Genomic DNA, 18,868 nt, shown 5'->3' on the forward strand with positions numbered 1-18,868 from the left:
GGCGCGCTTAAACCCCTTCCTCGCGCACCAGGAAGCAAAGAGGGAAGAAAAGGTCTCTTGCCTCTTTGGCAGCTCCAGACTTCTCCCGGACTCCCTCCCGGCTAGCCGTGGCGCACTAGCCCCTTCAGGCTGTTTTCACTCTGCCAACTCCAGACCTTTCCCTGGGATCCAACTGAAGCCCGAGGCTCAGCTCCCAGCCCCCTCCCGCCCCGGCGGGTGGGCAGACAAGCCTCTCGGGCTGGTGGGTGCCGGTCGGGACCGATCCTCTGTGCGGGAATCTCTCCGCTTTGCCCTCCGCACCCCGCTGCTGCGCTCTCCTCCGAGGCTCCGGAGCTTCCCCCTCCGCCACCCACAGTCTCCGCCCGTGAAGGGGCTTCTAGTGTGTGGGAACCTTTCCTCCTTCGCGGCTCCCTCCCACTGGTGCAGGTCCCGTCCCTATTCTTTGTCTCTGTTTTTTCTTTTTTCTTTTGCCTACCCAGGTACGTGGGGGGTTTCTTGCCTTTTGTTAGGTCTGAGGTCTTCTGCCAGCGTTCGGTGGGTGTTCTATAGGAGAAGTTCCACGTGTAGCTGTATTTCTGATGTATCTGTGAGGAGGAAGGTGATCTCCGCATCTTACTCTTCCGCCATCTTGCCTTTTCTCTGTAAAGTCTTTTAATTTTTATGAAATGTTGTCTTCAGTCCACTCTTCTATAGAAGCAAAGGGGCATTCTCCAGTACCATGAGTTTCATTTTCACTTTCTATATCTGAATCAATCACTAAGATTTTTTGTTGGTCTAATATTCACAATGTCTGAATCAGAACTATATTCTAAAGAATTATCATCTTCTGAGACACTAGTACATATGTCACTCAGACAATCAGAGAAAGTATCTGCATAAATTCACTGAAAAATTCTTCTTCACTCAAAATTTTGTGATGATTTTTGAAAATTTTATGTTTATAGTATACACAAGGTTGGAATAAAAACCTAATGGAGCAAAATGTGAATGATAATGACAATCATAAGTTGTGTACTGAACCCTCGGTCAATTTTAAGCTCTGACAGCTTTGCACAATGATGTTAATTGTATCACTTTCTAAAAACGTATTGATACGTCTCCAGTCAATAACATTCAGGTAACAAAAGATGTATTAATATGTCTTCAGTCAATAATGTGATAACAGTCTTTGTTTTAAATTCTACTTTGTCTGATATGAATATTGTTATCCCAGGCTTCCTTTCTTTTCCATTTGCATGGAATAACTTTTCCATCTCCTCAATTTTGGTATGTGTGTGTATTTAGCTCTGAAGAGAGGTTTTTGTAGGCAGCATATATGTTGGTCTTGTTTTTGTATCTATTCAGCCACTCTATGTCTTTTGATTGGAGCATTTAGTCTGTTTACACTTAATGTAATTATTGATATATTTGAACTTTCTGCTGTTTTGTTAATTGTTTTCTGGTTGTTTTTACAGTTCTTTTTCCTTTCTTTTTCTTTTGCTCCCTTCCCTTATGATTTGATGACTATCTTTAGTGTTATGTTTGAATTTCTCTGTGTGTGTGTGTGTGTGTCTGTTATATACACTTCTGGTTTGTGGTTATCAAGAGGTTTATATATGATTAAATAGATGTGTTAATATATAAATATTCATAGTATATATATGACTATTTTAGTTGATGATCTCTTAAGTTTGAACCATTCTAACAACCCTGTATTTTTTCTCCTCCCCCACCATTTTATATTTTGACATCATATTTTACATCTGTTTGTTTTGTGTATCCCTTAACTATTTATTGTGGGTAAATGACTTTACTACTTTTGTTTTTTAAACTTCCTACTAGATTTGGAAGTGGTTGATCTACTATTATTACTGTATATTTACCTTTAACAATGAGATTTTTCTTTTTGTAGTTTTCATATTTCTAATTGTATTCTTTTCTGCTTAGTAAAGCCCCATTAACATTTCTTGTAAAGCTTGTTTAGTGGTGCTGAACTCTTTTAGCTTTTGCTTGTCTGTAAAACTTTTAATCTCTCCTTCAAATCTGAATGAAAGCTTTACCGGGTAGAGTATTCTTGGCTGTAGCTTTTCCCTTTCATCACTCAAAATATATTGTGCCACTCCCTTCTGGCCTGTTGAACCATCCCTGTTACCCTTGGAATGAATGCACCTTTATCATGGTGTATGATCTTTTTTATGTGCTGTTAGATTTGGTTTGCTAATTTTGTTGAGGATTTTTGCATTAATATTCATCAAAGATATTGGCCTGTAATTTCTTTTGTAGTGTCTTTGTTTGGCTTTTGTATCAGGGTAATGGTGACCTCATAGAATGAATTTGGGAGTATTCCCTCCTCCTCAAATTTATGGAATAGTTTGAGAAGGATAGGTATAAGTTCTTCTTATATGTTTGGTAGAATTCCCCAGTGAAGCTGTTCAGTCCTGGATTATTGTTTGTGAGGACCTTTTAAAATTACAGGTTCTATTTTACTTCTAGTGATCAGTCTGGTCAAATTGTCTGTTTCTGCTTGAACCAGTGTTGGCAGGCTGTATATTTCTAGAATTTGTCCATTTCTTCTAGGTTGTACAATTTTTTGACATATAACTGTTCATAGTATTGTCTTATGGTTTTTGTATTTCTGTGGTATCAGTTGTTATTTCTCCCTTTTCATTTCCTATTTTGTTTATTTGGGTCCTCTCTTTTTCTCAGTGAGCCTGGCTAGTGGTTTGTTAATTTTGTTTATCTCTTTAAAAAACCAGCTCTTGGTTTTATTGATATTTTATATTTTTAAAAATCTCTATTTATTTCCTCTCTGATCTTTATTATTTTCTTCCTTCTGCTGCCTTTGGGCTTTTTGTTTGTTTTCTTTTTCTAATTCTTTTAGGTGGTAGGGTAGGTTGTTTATTTGAGATTTTTCTTCTTTCTTGAGGAGGGCCAGTATCACTATGAATTTTCTGCTTAGAACTGCTTTGGCTGCACCCCATACATTTTGTATGGTTGTTTTTTTCATTTTTGTTTGTCTTGAGGCATTTTCTGATTTCTTCTTTGATTTTATCATTGACCCATTGGGTATTTTAGTAGCATGTTGTTTAATCTCCACATGTTTGTTCTTTTCCCATTTTTCTTTCTGTAGTTGATTTCTAGTTTCATACTCTTGCAGTCAGAAAAGATGGTTGACATAATTTCTATCTTCTTAAATTTTTCAAGTCTTGTTTTGTGACCTACTATGTGATCTATCCCAGAGAACATTCCATGCATGCTTGAAAAGAATATGTATTCTGCTTTTTTTGGATGTAGTGTCCTGTAGATATCAACTAAGTTCAACTGTTGCCTTATTGCTTTTCTGTCGGAATGATTTGTCCATTGATGTCAGTAAGCTGTTAAAGTCTCATACTATTATTGTATTATTGTCAGTTTCTCCTTTTCTGTCTGTTAGTATTTGCTTTATATATTTAGGTGCTCCTGTGTTGGGCGCCTATATGTTAGCAAGTGTAATATCCTCTTCTTTTACTCATCCCTTTATCATTATATAACGTCCTTCTTTGTCTTTCTTTATGGCCTTTGTTTTAAAGTCTATTTTGTTTGATATGAGTACTGCTACCCCTGCTTTCTTATTGTTTCTGTTTGCATGAAATATCTTTTTCCATCCCTTCACTTTCAGTCTGTGTTCGTTCTTCACCCTGAAGTGATTTTACTGTAGGCAGCATATTGCAGGTTCTTTTTTTTTTTTTTTCAATCAGCTACTCTATGTCTTGTGATTGAAACATTTAGTCCATTGACATTTTAAGTAATTGTTGATAGGTGTGTACTTATTGCTATTTTAATCCTTGTTTTCCAGTTATTTTTCTAGGTCTTTTTTGTTTATTTCTTCTTTTCATTTTTCCTTTTGTGGTGTGATGATTTTATTTTGTAGTATCCTTGATTTTTTTGGTTTTGGGGTTTTTTTTAGTGAACTTAGTGTATGTTTTTGATTTGTGATTACCATGGGGGTTCATGTATATTGACACATATCTATATTTACTTGCTTTAAACTGATAGTTATTTAATGTCAGGCACATTCTAAGAGATCTATATTTTTTTACTCTCCCCTCCCCCCACATTTTCTGATTTTTATGTCCTATTTTACATCTTCATGTTTATCCTCTCACTGTTTATTGTAGTTATAATTGCTTAAAATGTTTAATTTTTTAAAATCTCTGTACTGACTTATTTAAGTGATATGAAATCCTTACTATATATTTGCCTTTCCTATTGGGATTTCCCCTTTCCTAAATATTCTTGCTTCTTTTCCATTTAGAGAAGAGCCTTCAACATTTCTTTTAGGATAGGTTTAGTATTGCTGAATTACTATAGTTTTTACTTGTCTGAGAAATTCTTTATCTCTCTTTCTATTCTAAATTATAATCTTAGTGGGTGGAGTCTCTATGTTGCAGGCTTTTCCCTATCAGGACTTTGACTACACCATTCCACTCCCTTCTGGCCTAAAAATTTCTGCAGAGAAATCAGCTGATAGGTTTATAGGGTTTCCCTCGTAAATGACTCTATTTTTCTCTTGCTGCCTTCAGAATCCTCTCTGTCTTTTAACTTTTGCCATTTTAATTATGATATGTCTTGGTGTGGGTCTGTTTCAGTTCATCTTGTTTGGAACTCTTTTCATTTTACTTAACTTTCTCTGTCTCTGTGAATTTAGGGGAAACAGTTATCTACTGTGGTTTTGAAGGGGTTTTCTTTTGGGAGCATTAGTCTGTAGACTGTGTCTGTCCAGTGTCTTTGGTAAAAGGGTTAGTTTTGATATGGACACCAGCTACATCTTTCCTCAGGGTATGCTGCCCTGCCCCCATCAAGGGGGTGTGGTTGGTGTTGGAGTATCTAAAGCCTGTGCAGGGTGTGAGGTGGGACTTCCTCTCTGCTCTTTTTCTGTCACTACGCTGTCAGGGGTGGGGAGTTGAAGTAGATGTTGTTGGAGTGTAAGCCCTGAGAGTTGGGCTTGATCAGACTCCATTCCTTTTGAGTGCTTGCCCTGCCCCAGGAGGAAAGTTCTGAAGCAAAGGAAGCCCATGTGCTCACAGAGGACTGATGACCGCAGAGGACCTGTGTAGGCATCCATGGTCCTGCTTAGATGCAGCCCAAGTTTGGTTTCCTTTCCTCTGTTGTGTTCATTCTAGATCTAGTACAAGGCTCTGGCATGGAATGGGTGGGGCTGAAGTGTTTACTAGGCTGGGGTTGGGGGTTGGTGTGTTGTGGCTGCAGAAATTAAGGTGGCTGAACTGCCACCATAGATCTGGGCTGCCTCTGTGGCAGTCTTCTCCCAGGACCTGTATGCCCCAGATCTAGGGCTAAGCTGTGGCATGGTATGGGTTAGGCCCAGGCTCTCGCTCAGCTTGAGAAGGTTCCTGAGGTATCACCCAAGTAAGCACTGACAAAGGCCACTGCAGCCCCACCTGGACCATACCCCAGCCCCCCTGGGCTGTCTCTGTGTAGCTAGACCAAGCCTTTTCACAGGGCCAAGCTAGCCCAGATCATGCACCAGGCTGTGGTGTGGAGTGAGCAGGGCCAGGTGTTCACTCCATTTGGATTTGGGGGACTACAATGAGGTGGCAGCAGCCAACGCAGAGCTCTCTCTACCCTGACTGTTGGCAAGCTAGCATGCATGCACTCTTTGCAAGTAGAGTCTAGGCTTCTCCAGCCCTTCTATCTGTCCCAGCAGTTCTTTCAGTAGCCAAGTGGGCTTGTCTCCTCTGTGTAGGACCTCAGGACTGGGACACCCAGTCTGTGGCTCAATCTGCTCGCTCCCCAGGGTGAGGGTCCACCCGTGTGGACCATTTCTTCCTTTCAGATTCCTCCCAGATTCAGAGGACCTGACCTTATGCCTTCTTTTCCATCCTATCCAGTTATGTGGAAATCTTTCTTGCAGCTATGGTTGTATAAAAATTCTTCTGCCAGTTTCCAGTTAGTTTTCCATGAGAATTATTCTACATGTAGATATATTTTGATGTGTTTGCAGGGGGACATGAGCTCCACATCCTCCTACTCCACCATCTTGATCCAACTCTCTAAGTATCTTTTTTTTTTTTTTTTTTCCGGTACGCAGGCCTCTCACTGTTGTGGCCTTTCCCGTTGCGGAGCGCAGGCTCCGGACGCACAGGCTCAGCGGCCATGGCTCACGGGCCCAGCCGCTCCGCGGCATGTGGGATCTTCCCGGACAGGGGCACGAGCCCGTGTCCCCTGCATCGGCAGGCGGATTCTCAACCACTGCACCACCAGGGAAGCCCCTCTAAGTATCTTTATAGTCATTACCTGAACTCTTTATTAGGTAGATTGCTTATCTCTACTTTTCTTAGTTCTTCTGGAGTTTATCTTGTTCCTTCATTTGGACCTTACTCTTCTGTTGCCTCATTTATGATTCTCTGGTTTTATTTCTATGTATTAGGTAGGTTGTTTACATTTCCTGATCTTGGAGAAGTGGACTTATGTAGTAGACATCCTATGGATCCCTGCAGCACACTCCCTTCTGATCATGAGAGCTATAGGTTCTAAGGGTTCCCCCTATGTGCACTGAGTGGGTCCTTCTGTAGTGACAGGGCCAACTACTGCTGCCCCCACCCAGTTGGTCACACACAGCGGGCTGGCAGTCTTCACGACTGGCTTCATGGCCCAGGGAGTCCTGGGGCTGGTACTGTCTACCTGGTAGGTAGAGCTGCTCTTGGGGAGTGTGGCTGTGGGACCTGAGGAATCCTGAGGCCGGCGCTTACCTGCTGGTGGTTAGGACCAGGTCCCAGTGTGGCTGGTTTTGTGACTCATAGAACTCCAGAGCTGATGCTGACGCATTGGTAGGCAGGACCATTTCCCAGGGCGGCTGCTTTTGGGACCCAGGCATTCCTGGAACTGGTGCTAGCCCATTGGTGGTCAAGTTTGGGTTCCCACACAGCTGGCTACTTGGCCTGGGATGTTCTGGGACTGGTGCTGATCAGCTGGTTGTTCAGTTAGCCCCTAGAACTAACAGGCTAGAGTGAGGATTCCAAAATGACACTTGCCAGCACCAGTGTCCTGTGTTAGAATGAGCTCCCCAGAATGACTTCTACCAGTGTCTAGGTCCCCAGGGAGAGTCCTAATTACCTCCTACCTCTCCTGGAGGCTCTCCAAGATCAGCAATTGGGTCTGACACAAGAGTCTTTCAAATTACTGTCTCTGCCCTGGGACTTGGAGCCTGTGAGATTTTTGCATGTGCCCTTTAAGAGTAGAATCTCTGTTTCCTACAGCTCTCTGGCTCTCCTATACAGTAATCCTGCTAGCCTTCAGTGCCAACCTTCTGGGGGCTCATCTTCTGTTGCAGAACTCCTGGTCTGGGGAGTCCCATATTGGGGTCAGGCCCCGCACTCCTTGGAACAATCCTCTAATCTCTGCAGCTGAAATTATCCTTCTGTTTTTGGGTCGTCTACCCAGGTATGTGGGTCTTGACTATACCACATCTTCACGCTTCCTATCCATTTTGTTATGGTTCCTTCTTTATATTTATCTTTAGGTGTGGAAAATCTTTTGTTGGTCTTCAGGTCATTCTCACCAATAGGGTCTCTGTAAATAGTTGTAATTTTGGTTTGCCCATGGGAGTAGGTGAGCTCATGGTCTTCCTACTCTTGGCCTAATCTTGGTCACACCCCTGTCTATTTTTAAATTATCTGTATTTTAAAACTATGACATTACTGTTATTGCTTTGTCCTGTTAATGTTCATTTAAGTTAACCACTTGTATACGATTTTCCATCTCTGAACTCCTATCCATTTTCCATCTTCTTAAATAATATCCTTGAGTACTTTCTTTAATGTGTTTCTACTATGATTAATTTCCTCTATTTTTGTTGTCCAGGATCCTATGTGATTTTTAGCTATTTTCCCCTTGATTGAGAATGCTTAGCTGGCATTCATTTTATTTCAGAACTTTGAGGATATCATTCTATGTTTTCTGGTCCCTCACAACCATTTTTTTCTGTGGAGAAGTTAGCAGAAGTCATTTTAATTGTGCTACTTTGAAGATATTTTGTCCTTTTTCTACTTCTGTTGCTTTCAAAATTTGTTCTTTGTTCAATTTTCAACAATTTTACTATGAAATATGTGGATTTGTATTTTTTAATTAATAATTGTTTATTTTGCCTAAGGCCAATGGCTCTTCCTGCTTCTGTAGGTTAGAGGCTTTTATCAGGTTTTGAAAACTAACTGAATATTGCTGCTACCTATTCTTTTCTCTCCTGGTACTACTGTTATTCTTCATATTATCTCAATTCTGCTTTTACCCTCTCCTTTTTTCATCTTTCCATTTCTCAGTGCTTCATTATGGATAATTCCTTGTAACCTATACTTTTCAGCTCACTAATTTTCTCTTTAGTTGACTTAGTCTGTTGTTATATCCTTTGACTGAGTTTTTCATTTTTGTCATTGTGTTTTTTGGTTCTAGAATTTCCATTTGGTTCTAATCAACAATTTCTATTTCTCTGCTAAAATTCTAAATCTTGTGTTTTATCTCCTCCAATATAATAAGCACAGTTAATTTAAAGTCTATATCTGGAGTCCCCAGGTGTTTTTTCTATTACCTGCTGTTTTCTGTCAGTTGTCATTCTTGTTGTCTTGTGTCCTCATGTACCTAGTCATTTTTTGTAGTGTCATAGATACATATTTGGAATAGTAAAGATGTAATTTAAGGCCTAGGATGACATCATCTTTCTCCACAGTATGTACTCTTGCTTCTGAAGGCTCCTGGGTACTCTAGCAATTTAGGATTACCTTAGTCCAATTTCAGGGATTAAAACATCTGAAGGCAGAACTGTAGTCCCCAGTGAAGATCTGTTTAGCTTTATGTCACTTATTTCTAATATGCAGGTTTTTGGAGCCTCAACCCAAAGCTAGAGGGGATTATACCTTGATGGGGCCTGGATTCCATTCCCTGTCCCTTTAGCCCTAATTATCACTTCAACTCCTTAGCCACTTAATCTTCCATTCTTGAATCACCACATGCTTACAGGAGAAAATTAGCTTCAAAAGTTGGGCCTCAGTCCTCCCCTAGAATCTGGTACATTCATGCTTCACCATCCCATTTGTGATCAGATGCCTTCATAGAGATGTTTTCTTTATTTTGTCCTTGTTTCTTAGTTGTCTTCAGTGGGAGTGATTGGGCCAAACTACGTAGTCTACCATTACCTGAAGCAGAAATCATTACCTTATGTTTTAGTAAATATTTTAACTCCACACTAAAATAAAATATTCTTATTTATTTGTCAACAAGTCAAGGGCTTCTCTGGTGGCGCAGTGGTTGAGAGTCCGCCTGCTGATGCAGGGGACACGGGTTCATGCCCCGGTCCGGGAAGATCCCACATGCCATGGAGCAGCTAGGCCCATGAGCCATGGCTGCTGGGCCTGCATGTCTGGAGCCTGTGCTCTGCAATGGGAGAGGCCACAACAGTGAGAAGCCCGTGTAATGCAAAAAAAAAATACAAAAAAAAAAACCAAGTCAAGCCTTTTCCCAAAATGACTTGGGTCAGCCAGTCTTCAGGCTTCAATTCTTGGTACTTCCTCATGTCTTTGACTTATTTAAAATCTCATTTATTATTGATCAAATGTAGATGCTTTCATTTTTTACATGAGTATCCAATGGTGAAATTAATCATTTGATCAAAATATCAGAATCAATTAATAAAGGTATCAGTAAAAGATGAACCCCAGCAACTTCAGATAACCATTCAAGTTCTATTATCTGGAGTCATTTATAGTCTAAATGCAAATAACTTCTGACTTTATCTAAGAAACTGAGCATTTTCTTCCATATGACATTTCTCTAAATGAAAAAGACAAATAGCTAGAGGCTTGACTGGCACATTTTTCTTTGTAATAATAATTCTCTTTATACTGCACATAACATGACACATAAGTAATTTCCCTCTTACTGCGTACATTCTGGTAATAATTCTGGTTATAAATTAGGGTGAACAATGGGAGGTGGAAAACAAGTCATTGATAACCATATTATTTTAGATCTACTTATGCTGTTGATTTTCTTTGTTTCTTTATGAGTCATTTTTCTGACAGTAAATAAGAAATATTCCTTATTCAGTAAGTGGATTTCCATGTATGAAAGAAGCTGGCCAACTGGATGTTGCTGCTTGCATGGCATTCAGAGATGAGGCCATCTGAACACCCTGAGTAATCTTTTCCATCAATAGGATGGCCTGAGGATACAGAGGTGGGTGACAATATCTGATAGACCCTCACTTTCATCCTGAAATAAAGACTGGAGTATCAATGAGACCTTGCCATTTGATGTGCAGCTCAGGCAACAGCAGCCACTTCTGATTTTTCTCTCTTCATTTGGGGATGGCTGGGAAGAAAGAAGAAGTCAGGTTTATTTGTGGGACCAAATTTCTTTTCAGACTTCTCCTCCGTTGTACCTGTGAAATAAAGGACAGGTCAGTTAGTAACTGCATTATATGACAAACACAATTTTTTAGAGTCAATCTGTACCACTAATTTTTATGAAGATTTTAATCCTCCTAAAGGATTAAAGGAAGAAAGTTTAGTTATTTACTTAGCTATCCTGTGTGCCTCCAGGGTAAAAATGTGTTTAAAAAAAAAAATAGGAGGTGAGGCTCCAGCAGCTCATGGTGGAAGAGCAAAGGCTTTAGAACTACTTAACTCTGGAATTATCCATTCTTGGGATTCTCTGCCTAATCTGTAAAGGTTTGGGGGTTGGTTAAAATAAAAGAAAACAAAGAAGCTTGTTAGGTTGTTGTAATATTAATATCATGAGTCCATTGTCTTATAAAAAATAAAATCAAGTGATGATCCCACAAATGAGAAAAAAAAAGTTAGTTTTGAATTAGCTATATTTAGAAAACATGCATATAAAAAGTTAAGCTCATTTGGTTTCAAAATTTAGATCAAGAAGTGTCTAAATTTGTCAGAGAGGAGACAAGATGGTGGAGTAGAAACACTTAAGCTCACCTCTTCTCATGAAAACATCAACATCACAACTAACTGCTGAAAAACCATCAACAAAAAACCTGGAACCTACCAAAAAGATATTCTACTTTCAAAGACAAAGAAGCCACAATGAGACAGTAGGAGGGGTGCATCTGTGATACAGTCAAATCCCATACTGGCTGGGTGAGCAACCCACAAACTGGAAAATAATTAAATCACAGAGGTTCTCCCACAGAAGCAAGAGTTCTGAGCCCCACATCAGGCACCCCAGCTTGGGGGTCTGGCATCGGGAGAAGGATCCCCCAGAGCATTTGGCTTTGAATGCAAATGGGATTTGATCGCAGCAACTCCACAGGATGGGGGGAAACAGAAACTCAACTCTTGGAGGGCACACGCAAGGTCTTGTGTGCACCTGGACCCCAGGGGAAAAAAGCAGTGACTTCATAAGAGCCTGGGCCAGACCTACTACCTGGTCTTGGAGGGTCTTCTGGGGAGGTGGGGGAGGCTGTGGCTCACTTTGGGGACAAGGACACTGGTGGCAGAGGTACTGGGAAATATTCATGGACATGAGCTCTCCTGGAAGCTGCCATTTTGACACCAAGTCCTGGTACCACCCAACAGCCTGTAGCCTCCAGTGCTGGGATGCCTCAGGTCAAACAAACAATGGGGCAGGAACAAAGCCCCAGCCATCAGCATACAGGCTGCCTAAAGTCTTCCAGAGCCCACAGCCCCCTCTAAACACACCCCTTGACACAGCCCTGGCCACCAGAGGGACAAGACCCAGCTCCATCGACCAGAGGACAGGCACTGGTCCCTCCTACCAGGAAACCTGCCCAAGCCTCTTAGAACAGACTCAGCCACCAAGGGGCAGACATCAGAAGCAAGAGGAACTGCAGTCTTACAGCCTACGGAATGGAGACTGCAAACTGAAAGCTAGACAAAATGAGATGGCAGAGGAATATGTTCCAGATGAAAGAACAAGATAAAACCTCAGAAGAACAACTAAGTGAAGTGGAGATAGGCAATATACCCAAAAAACAATTCAGAGTAATGATAGTAAAGATCATGCCAGATCTCGAAAAAGAATGGAGGCGTAGACCAAAAAGATACAAGAAATGTTTACCAAAGAGCTAGAAGACATAAAGAACAAACAAACAGTTGAACAATACAATAACTGCAATGAAAAATACACCAGAAGGAATCAATAGCAGAATAAATGAGGCAGAAAAAATGGATAAGTGAGCTGCAAGACAGACTGGTGGAAATCACTGCCACAGAATAGAATAAAAAAAAAGAATGAAAAGAAATGAGGACAGTTTAAGACCTCTAGGAGAACATTATATGCACAGACATTCACATTATAGGTGTCCCACAAGGAGAAAAGAGAAAGAAAGGGCCAGAAAAGCTATTTGAAGAGATAATAGCTGAAAACATCCCTAATATGTGAAACAGTCAGCCAAGTCCAGGAAGTGCAGAGAGTCCCAGGCAGGATAAACCCAAGGAGGAACACACTGAGACACATATTAATCGAATTGACAAAAATTAAAGAAAGAAAGAAAATATTTTTTTTCTTGGTTTCTTTTCTTTTTTCTTTTTTTAACTTTTTTAACATCTTTATTGGAGTATAACTGTTTTACAATAGTGTGTTAGTTTCTCCTTTACAACAAAGTGAATCAGTTATACATATACATATGTTCCCATATCTCTTCCCTCTTGCGTCTCCCTCCCTCCCACCCTCCCTATCCCACCCCTCTCGGTGGTCACAAAGCACAGAGGTGATCTTAAAAGCAACAAGAAAAAAGCAACAAATAACATACAAGGGGATCCCCATAAGTTTCTACAGCAGAAACTCTGTAGACCAGAAGAGAGTGGCATGATATGGTTAAACCTATATATAGGTTTAAAGGGAAAAAGGGAAAAAACTATAACCAAGAAAACTCTACCCAGCAAGGCTCTTGTTCAGATATGATGGAGAAATCAAGCTTTACACACAAGCAAAAGCTAAGAGAATTCAGCACCACCAAACAAGCTTTACAACCAATGCTAAAGGAACTTCTCTAGGCAGAAAAGAAAAGGCCACAACTAGAAACAAGAAAATTACAAGTGGAAAAGCTCACTGGTAAAGGCAAACATACAGTAAAGGTAGGAAACCATACACACACAAATATGATATCAAAACCAGCAATCATGATAAGAGGAGAGGACAAATGCAGAATATTGGAAATGCATCTGAAATTTAAGAGACCAGTAACTTAAAACAATCTTGTTTATATAGAGACTGCTATATCAAAACCTGATGATAACTGCAAACCAAAAATCTACAATAGATATACAAAAAAAAAGAAAAAGGAATCCAAACACAACACTAAAGATAGTCTTTAAATCACCAGAGAAGAGACCAAACGAGGAAGGGAAGAAAAAAGACCTACAAAAGTAAATCCAAAACAATTAACACAATGTCAACAGGAACATACATTTCGATAATTACCTTAAACGTAAATGGATTAAATGCTTCAGCCAGAGAACTTAGACTGGTTGAATGGATATGAAAACAAGACTCAAAAATATGCATTCTATAAGAGACCCAATTCAGATCTAGGGACACATACAGACTGAAAGTGAGGGGATAGAAAGAGATATTCCATGCAAATGGAAATCAAAAGAAAGCTAGAGTAGCAATACTCATATCAGACAAAATAGACTTTAAAATAGAGACTGCTATAAGAGACAAAGAAGGACACTACATAATGATCAAGGGATCAGTCCAAGAGAAGACATAACAATTGTAAATATATATGCACCCAACATAGGAACACCTCAATATATATGGCAAATGCTAACAGCCATAAAAGGAGAAATCAACAGTAACAAAATAATAGTGGGTCGGGGGACTTCCCTGGTGGTTCAGTAGTAAAGAATTTGCCTTCCAATGCAGGGGACAGGGGTTCAAGCCCTGGTTGGGGAACTAGGATCCCACATGCGGCGGGACAACTAAGCCCACACGCCACAACTACTGAGGTAGTGCGCCTTAACTAGAGAGCCTGTGTGTTGCAAACTACAGAGCTCACGTGCTCTGAAGCCTGTGCACCACAAGTAGAGAAGAGAAAACCCACATGCCACAACTAGAGAGAAGCCTGCACGCCACAACAAGAGACCCTGCATGCCTCAACGAAGATCCCATGTGCCACAACTAAGACCCAACGCAGCCAAAAAATAAATAAATGAATAAATAAATAAACAATAGTGGGGGACTTTAACACCCCACTTTCATCAATGAACAGATCATCCAGACAGAAAATCAATAAAGAAACATAGGCCTTAAATGACACATTAGAACAGATAGACTTAATTGATATTTATAGAGCATTCCATCCAAAAGCAGCAGAATACACATTCTTTTCAAGTGCACATGGAATATTCTCCTGGATAGATCACATGCTGGGCCATAAAAAAGCCTTGATAAATTTAAGAAAATTGAAATCATATAGAGCATCTTTTCCAACCACAACACTTTGAGACTAGAAATCAACTACAAGAAGAAAACTATAAAAAAATAAATAAAAAAAACACGTGGAGGCTAAACAATATGCTACCAAACAACAAACAGATCACTGAAGAAATCAAAGAAGAAATAAAAAATGCCCAGAGACAAATGAAAATGAAAACATGATGACCCAAAACCTATAAGATGCAGCAAAAGAAGTTCTAAGAGGAAAGTTTATAGCAATAAAATTGTACCTCACGAAACAAGAAAAATCTTAAATAACCTAACCTTACACGTAAAGCAACTGGAGAAAGAAAAACAAACAAAACCCAAAGTTAGTAAAAGGACAGAAATCATAAAGACCAGAGCAGAAATAAATGAAATAGAAGTGAAGAAAAGAATAGAAAAGATCAATGAAACTAAAAGCTGGTTCTTTGAAAAGATAAACAAAATTGATAAAGCTTTAGCCAGACCCATCAAGAAAAAGAGGGAGAGGGCTCAAATCAATAAAATTAGAAATGAAAAAAGAGAACTTACAATGGACACCACAGAAATACAAAGGATCATAAGAGACGAGTACCAGCAACTATATGCCAATAAAATGGACAACCTAGGAGAAATGGACAAATTCTTAGAAAGGTAAATCTCCCAAGACTGAACCAGGAAGAAATAGAAAATATGAAGAGACCAATCACAAGTACTGAAATTGCAACTGTGATTTAAAAACTTCCAACAAACAAAAGTCCAGAAATGATGGCTTCAGAGATGAATTCTATCAAACATTTAGAGAAGAGTTAATACCTATCCTTCTGAAACTATTCCAAAAAATCTCAGAGGAAGGAACACTCCCAAACTCATTCTATGAGTCCACCATCATCACCCTGATACCAAAACCAGACAAAGTTACCACAAGAAAAGAAAATTACAGGCCAATATCATGATGAACATACATGCGAAAATCCTCAACAAAATACTAGCAAAGTGAATCCAACAATACATTAAAAGGATCATACACCATGATCAAGTGGGATTTATTCCAGGGATGCAAGGATTTTTCAATATCTGCAAATTGAACATTGTGATACACCACATTAACAAACTGAAGAATAAAATCCATATGATCATCTCAGTAGATGCAGAAAAAGCTTTTGACAAAATTCAACACTGATTTATGATAAAAACTCTCCAGAAAGTGGGCATAGAGGGAAACTACCTCAACATAATAAAAGCCATACATGACAAACCCACAGCTAACATCATACCTAAAGACCAAAAGCTGAAAGCATTTCTTCTAAGATCAGGAACAAGACAAGGATGTCCACTCTCTCCACTTTTATTCAACATAGTTTTGGAAGTCCTAGCTAAAAATAAACTCAAAACAGATTAAAGACCTAAATGTAAGGTTGGATACTATAAAACTGTTAGAGGAAAACGTAGGCAGAACCAACTTTAACATAAATCACCGCAGTATCTTTTTAGATCCACCTCCTAGAGTAATGGAAAAAAAAACAAAAATAAACAAATGAGACTTCATTAAACTCAAATGCTTTTGCACACCAAAGGAAACCATAAATAAAATGATAAGATGACCCATAGAATGGGAGAAAATATTTGCAAACAGTGTGACTGACAATGGATTAATCTCCAAAATTTACAAACAGCTCATGCGGCTCAATATCAAAAAATTAAACCAATCAAAAAATGGGCAGAAGACCTAAATAGACATTTCTCCACAGAAGACATAAAGATGGCCAAGAGGCACATGAAAAGATGCTCAACATCACTAATTATTAGAGAAATGCAAATCAAAACTACAGTGAGGTATCACCTCACACCAGTCAGAATGGCCATCATCAAAAAGTCTACAAACAATAACTGCTGGAGAGGGTGTGGAGAAGAGGGAACTCTCCTACACTGTTGGTGGGAATGTAAATTTGTTACAGCCACTATGGAGAACAGTCTGAATGTTCCTTAAGAAACTAAAAATAGAGCTACCATATGACCCAGCAATCCCACTCCTGGGCATATATCCCAAGAAAAACATGGTCTGAAAGGATACATGCACCCCAATGTTCATTGCAGCGCTGTTTACAATAGCCAAGACATGGAAGCAACCTAAATATCCATTGAAAGATGAATGGATAAAGATGTGGTACATATATACAATGGAATATTACTCAGCCATTAAAAAGGAAGAAATAATGCCTTTTGCAGCAACATGGATGGACCTGGAGATGATCATACTAAGTGAAGTAAGTCAGACAGAGAAAGACAAATATCATATGATGTCACTTATATGCAGAATCTAAAAAGAAAGGTACCAGTGAACTTATTTACAAAACAGAAACAGACTCACATACTTAGAAAACAAACTTATGGGTACCAAATGGGAAAGGTTGGGGGGAGAGAGAAAATAGGAGGTTGGTGTTAACATATACACACTATTATATATAAAATAGATAATCAACCAGGACCTACTGTATAGCACAGGGAAATCTACTCAATACTCTGGAATAACCTATATGGGAAAAGAATCTGAAAAAGAATAGATATATGTATATGTATATGTGTAAGCTAATCACTTTGTTGTACACCTGAAACTAACACAGCATTGTAAATCAACTATACTGCAATACAAAATTAAAATTAAAAATAAAAATAGGGCTTCCCTGGTGGCACAGTGCCTGCCAATGCAGGGGACACAGGTTCGAGCCCTGGTCTGGGAAGATCCCACATGCTGTGGAGCAACTAGGCCCGTGAGCCACAACTACTGAGCTTGCGTGTCTGGAGCCTGTGCTCCGCAACAAGAGGCCATGACAGTGAGTGGCCCACGCACCACGATGAAGAGTGGCCCCCGCTCGCCGCAACTAGAGAAAACCCTCGCACAGAAACGAAGACTCAACACAGCCATAGAGAAAACCCTCGCACAGAAACGAAGACTCAACACAGCCAAAAATAAATAAATTAATTAATTGATTAATTAATTAAAAAATATTTCAACTTAATTAGAAAAGTAATTTGTTAAATTTTAAAAAATAAATAAATAAAAATAAAGATAAGGGAATTCCCTGGTGGTCCAGTGGTTAGGTCTCTGCGCTTCCACTGCATGGGTCACGGGTTTGATCCCTGGTTGGGTAACTAAGTTCCCACATGCGATGTGGTGTGGCCAAAACATAAAATTTTAAAAAATAAAAATTACGATACGTTAGATCTTCCTCTTAATTTTTGATCAATTTTAATAACTAGATAAATGACCACATTTTAAGTTAGGCTCATATAAACTTCCTAGAACTAGTAGAAGAGTTTTAAGGTTTGAGTTTTTTAGGCTGTTTGGTTTAAGAGAATGAGCATGAAATTTGGAGTAAAATGTTGACCTCAGGTTATCACTTAATTTTATGTGATCTTGGCAAGTCACTTAACCTCCCTTTTGGCTCCACTTTTTTCCAATTCTACAATGGGTATAACACTTTGTGTGATTTTTGTGAAAATCAAAAGAATCATTTATAAAAATACTATGTAAACTGTAAAGTTTTGTATTAGTTTTCCTACTAATATTGGGGTGGCCAAAAAGTTCATCCGGAGTTTTCTGTAAGATTTTACTTTTACTTTTTGGCCAACCCAGTATGTGGAAAGCATTCTCCTTGACTTGGCTGGTAAGCCAGAAACTTATTGATGTCTTGGCTCCATCCTGCAGGTGCAATAATGTTAGGAAGCAAGGATGGCTACACAGCCCTCAGATATGTCATGTCATACTGCCTAGCTTTTAAAATTAGTCAGTGAACCTAAGTCTGAAATTACCTCTCAGAAAGTTTTACTTTTTCAGGCTGAGAGGTCCTGTTTGATTTTTCTGTCTGTCCAGGAAATTCATGATTTCCATCTCACTAAGATAAAACACATGCATCCTGGAATATTTGTAAACCAAATAGAAACTGAGATAATTTTAGACCCAGAAATAAGAAACAATCCAAACAGAAATGGGATACACTATGGAATTCTAAGTATTAACTCACTCTTTCATGTTGAACATGGTTTCCCTTCTTCTTTCCTGGAATGCCATCTGAAGCGTCCCTTTGTGCCTCTGAACCAATTAGTGGAAGAAATCTTAGACTAGTGGGGCTTGGTACCTAGAAGCCATAAATGAGGAGTTAGACATACTTAAAGTGATAACTTCTGTAATGTGAATTCAAGGGTGGGGGATAGGGAGTGAGAAGATCCAACTGCTTTAAAATATACCCACCTTCCCAGGAGCCCACTATTAATTCTGATACTTTACCCTTAGCATCATCTGTAGTTTAAGTGTTTGATACCTGCAATAGGTATCAACATGTTCTTGGGAAAGAGAAGTAACATTTTAAGAAATAGGTTAAGATTAAGTTGTAATATTTTGTCTTTGGTTTATTATTCTTGGTTAATTAATTCTTTAATTTAACAGAGGTTATCTGGG

General features: G+C 39.2%; 2 protein-coding genes across 10 annotated transcripts in view; one reads left to right on the plus strand and one right to left on the minus strand.

The window, feature by feature from the left end:
* LOC102975635 (protein-L-isoaspartate(D-aspartate) O-methyltransferase-like) overlaps positions 1-18,868 on the plus strand; it is a 194,397-nt gene that overhangs the window by 72,012 nt on the left and 103,517 nt on the right. The gene's annotated exons all lie outside the window — the stretch shown is intronic.
* Positions 10,024-18,868, minus strand: part of WDR64 (WD repeat domain 64) — a 168,510-nt gene continuing 159,665 nt past the window's right edge. For both annotated transcript variants that reach the window (XM_007118137.3, XM_028488653.1), the window contains 2 exons: positions 18,435-18,548; positions 10,024-10,408 (listed from right to left, as the gene is read on the minus strand). In XM_007118137.3, coding sequence (XP_007118199.2) covers positions 10,325-10,408; positions 18,435-18,548 — 198 coding nt within the window. In that variant the 3' untranslated portion in view covers positions 10,024-10,324. The remainder of the gene's footprint in view (positions 10,409-18,434; positions 18,549-18,868) is intronic.

This window comes from Physeter macrocephalus, chromosome 4 (genome assembly GCF_002837175.3).
Source record: "Physeter macrocephalus isolate SW-GA chromosome 4, ASM283717v5, whole genome shotgun sequence".
Taxonomy (NCBI): Eukaryota; Metazoa; Chordata; class Mammalia; order Artiodactyla; family Physeteridae; genus Physeter; species Physeter macrocephalus.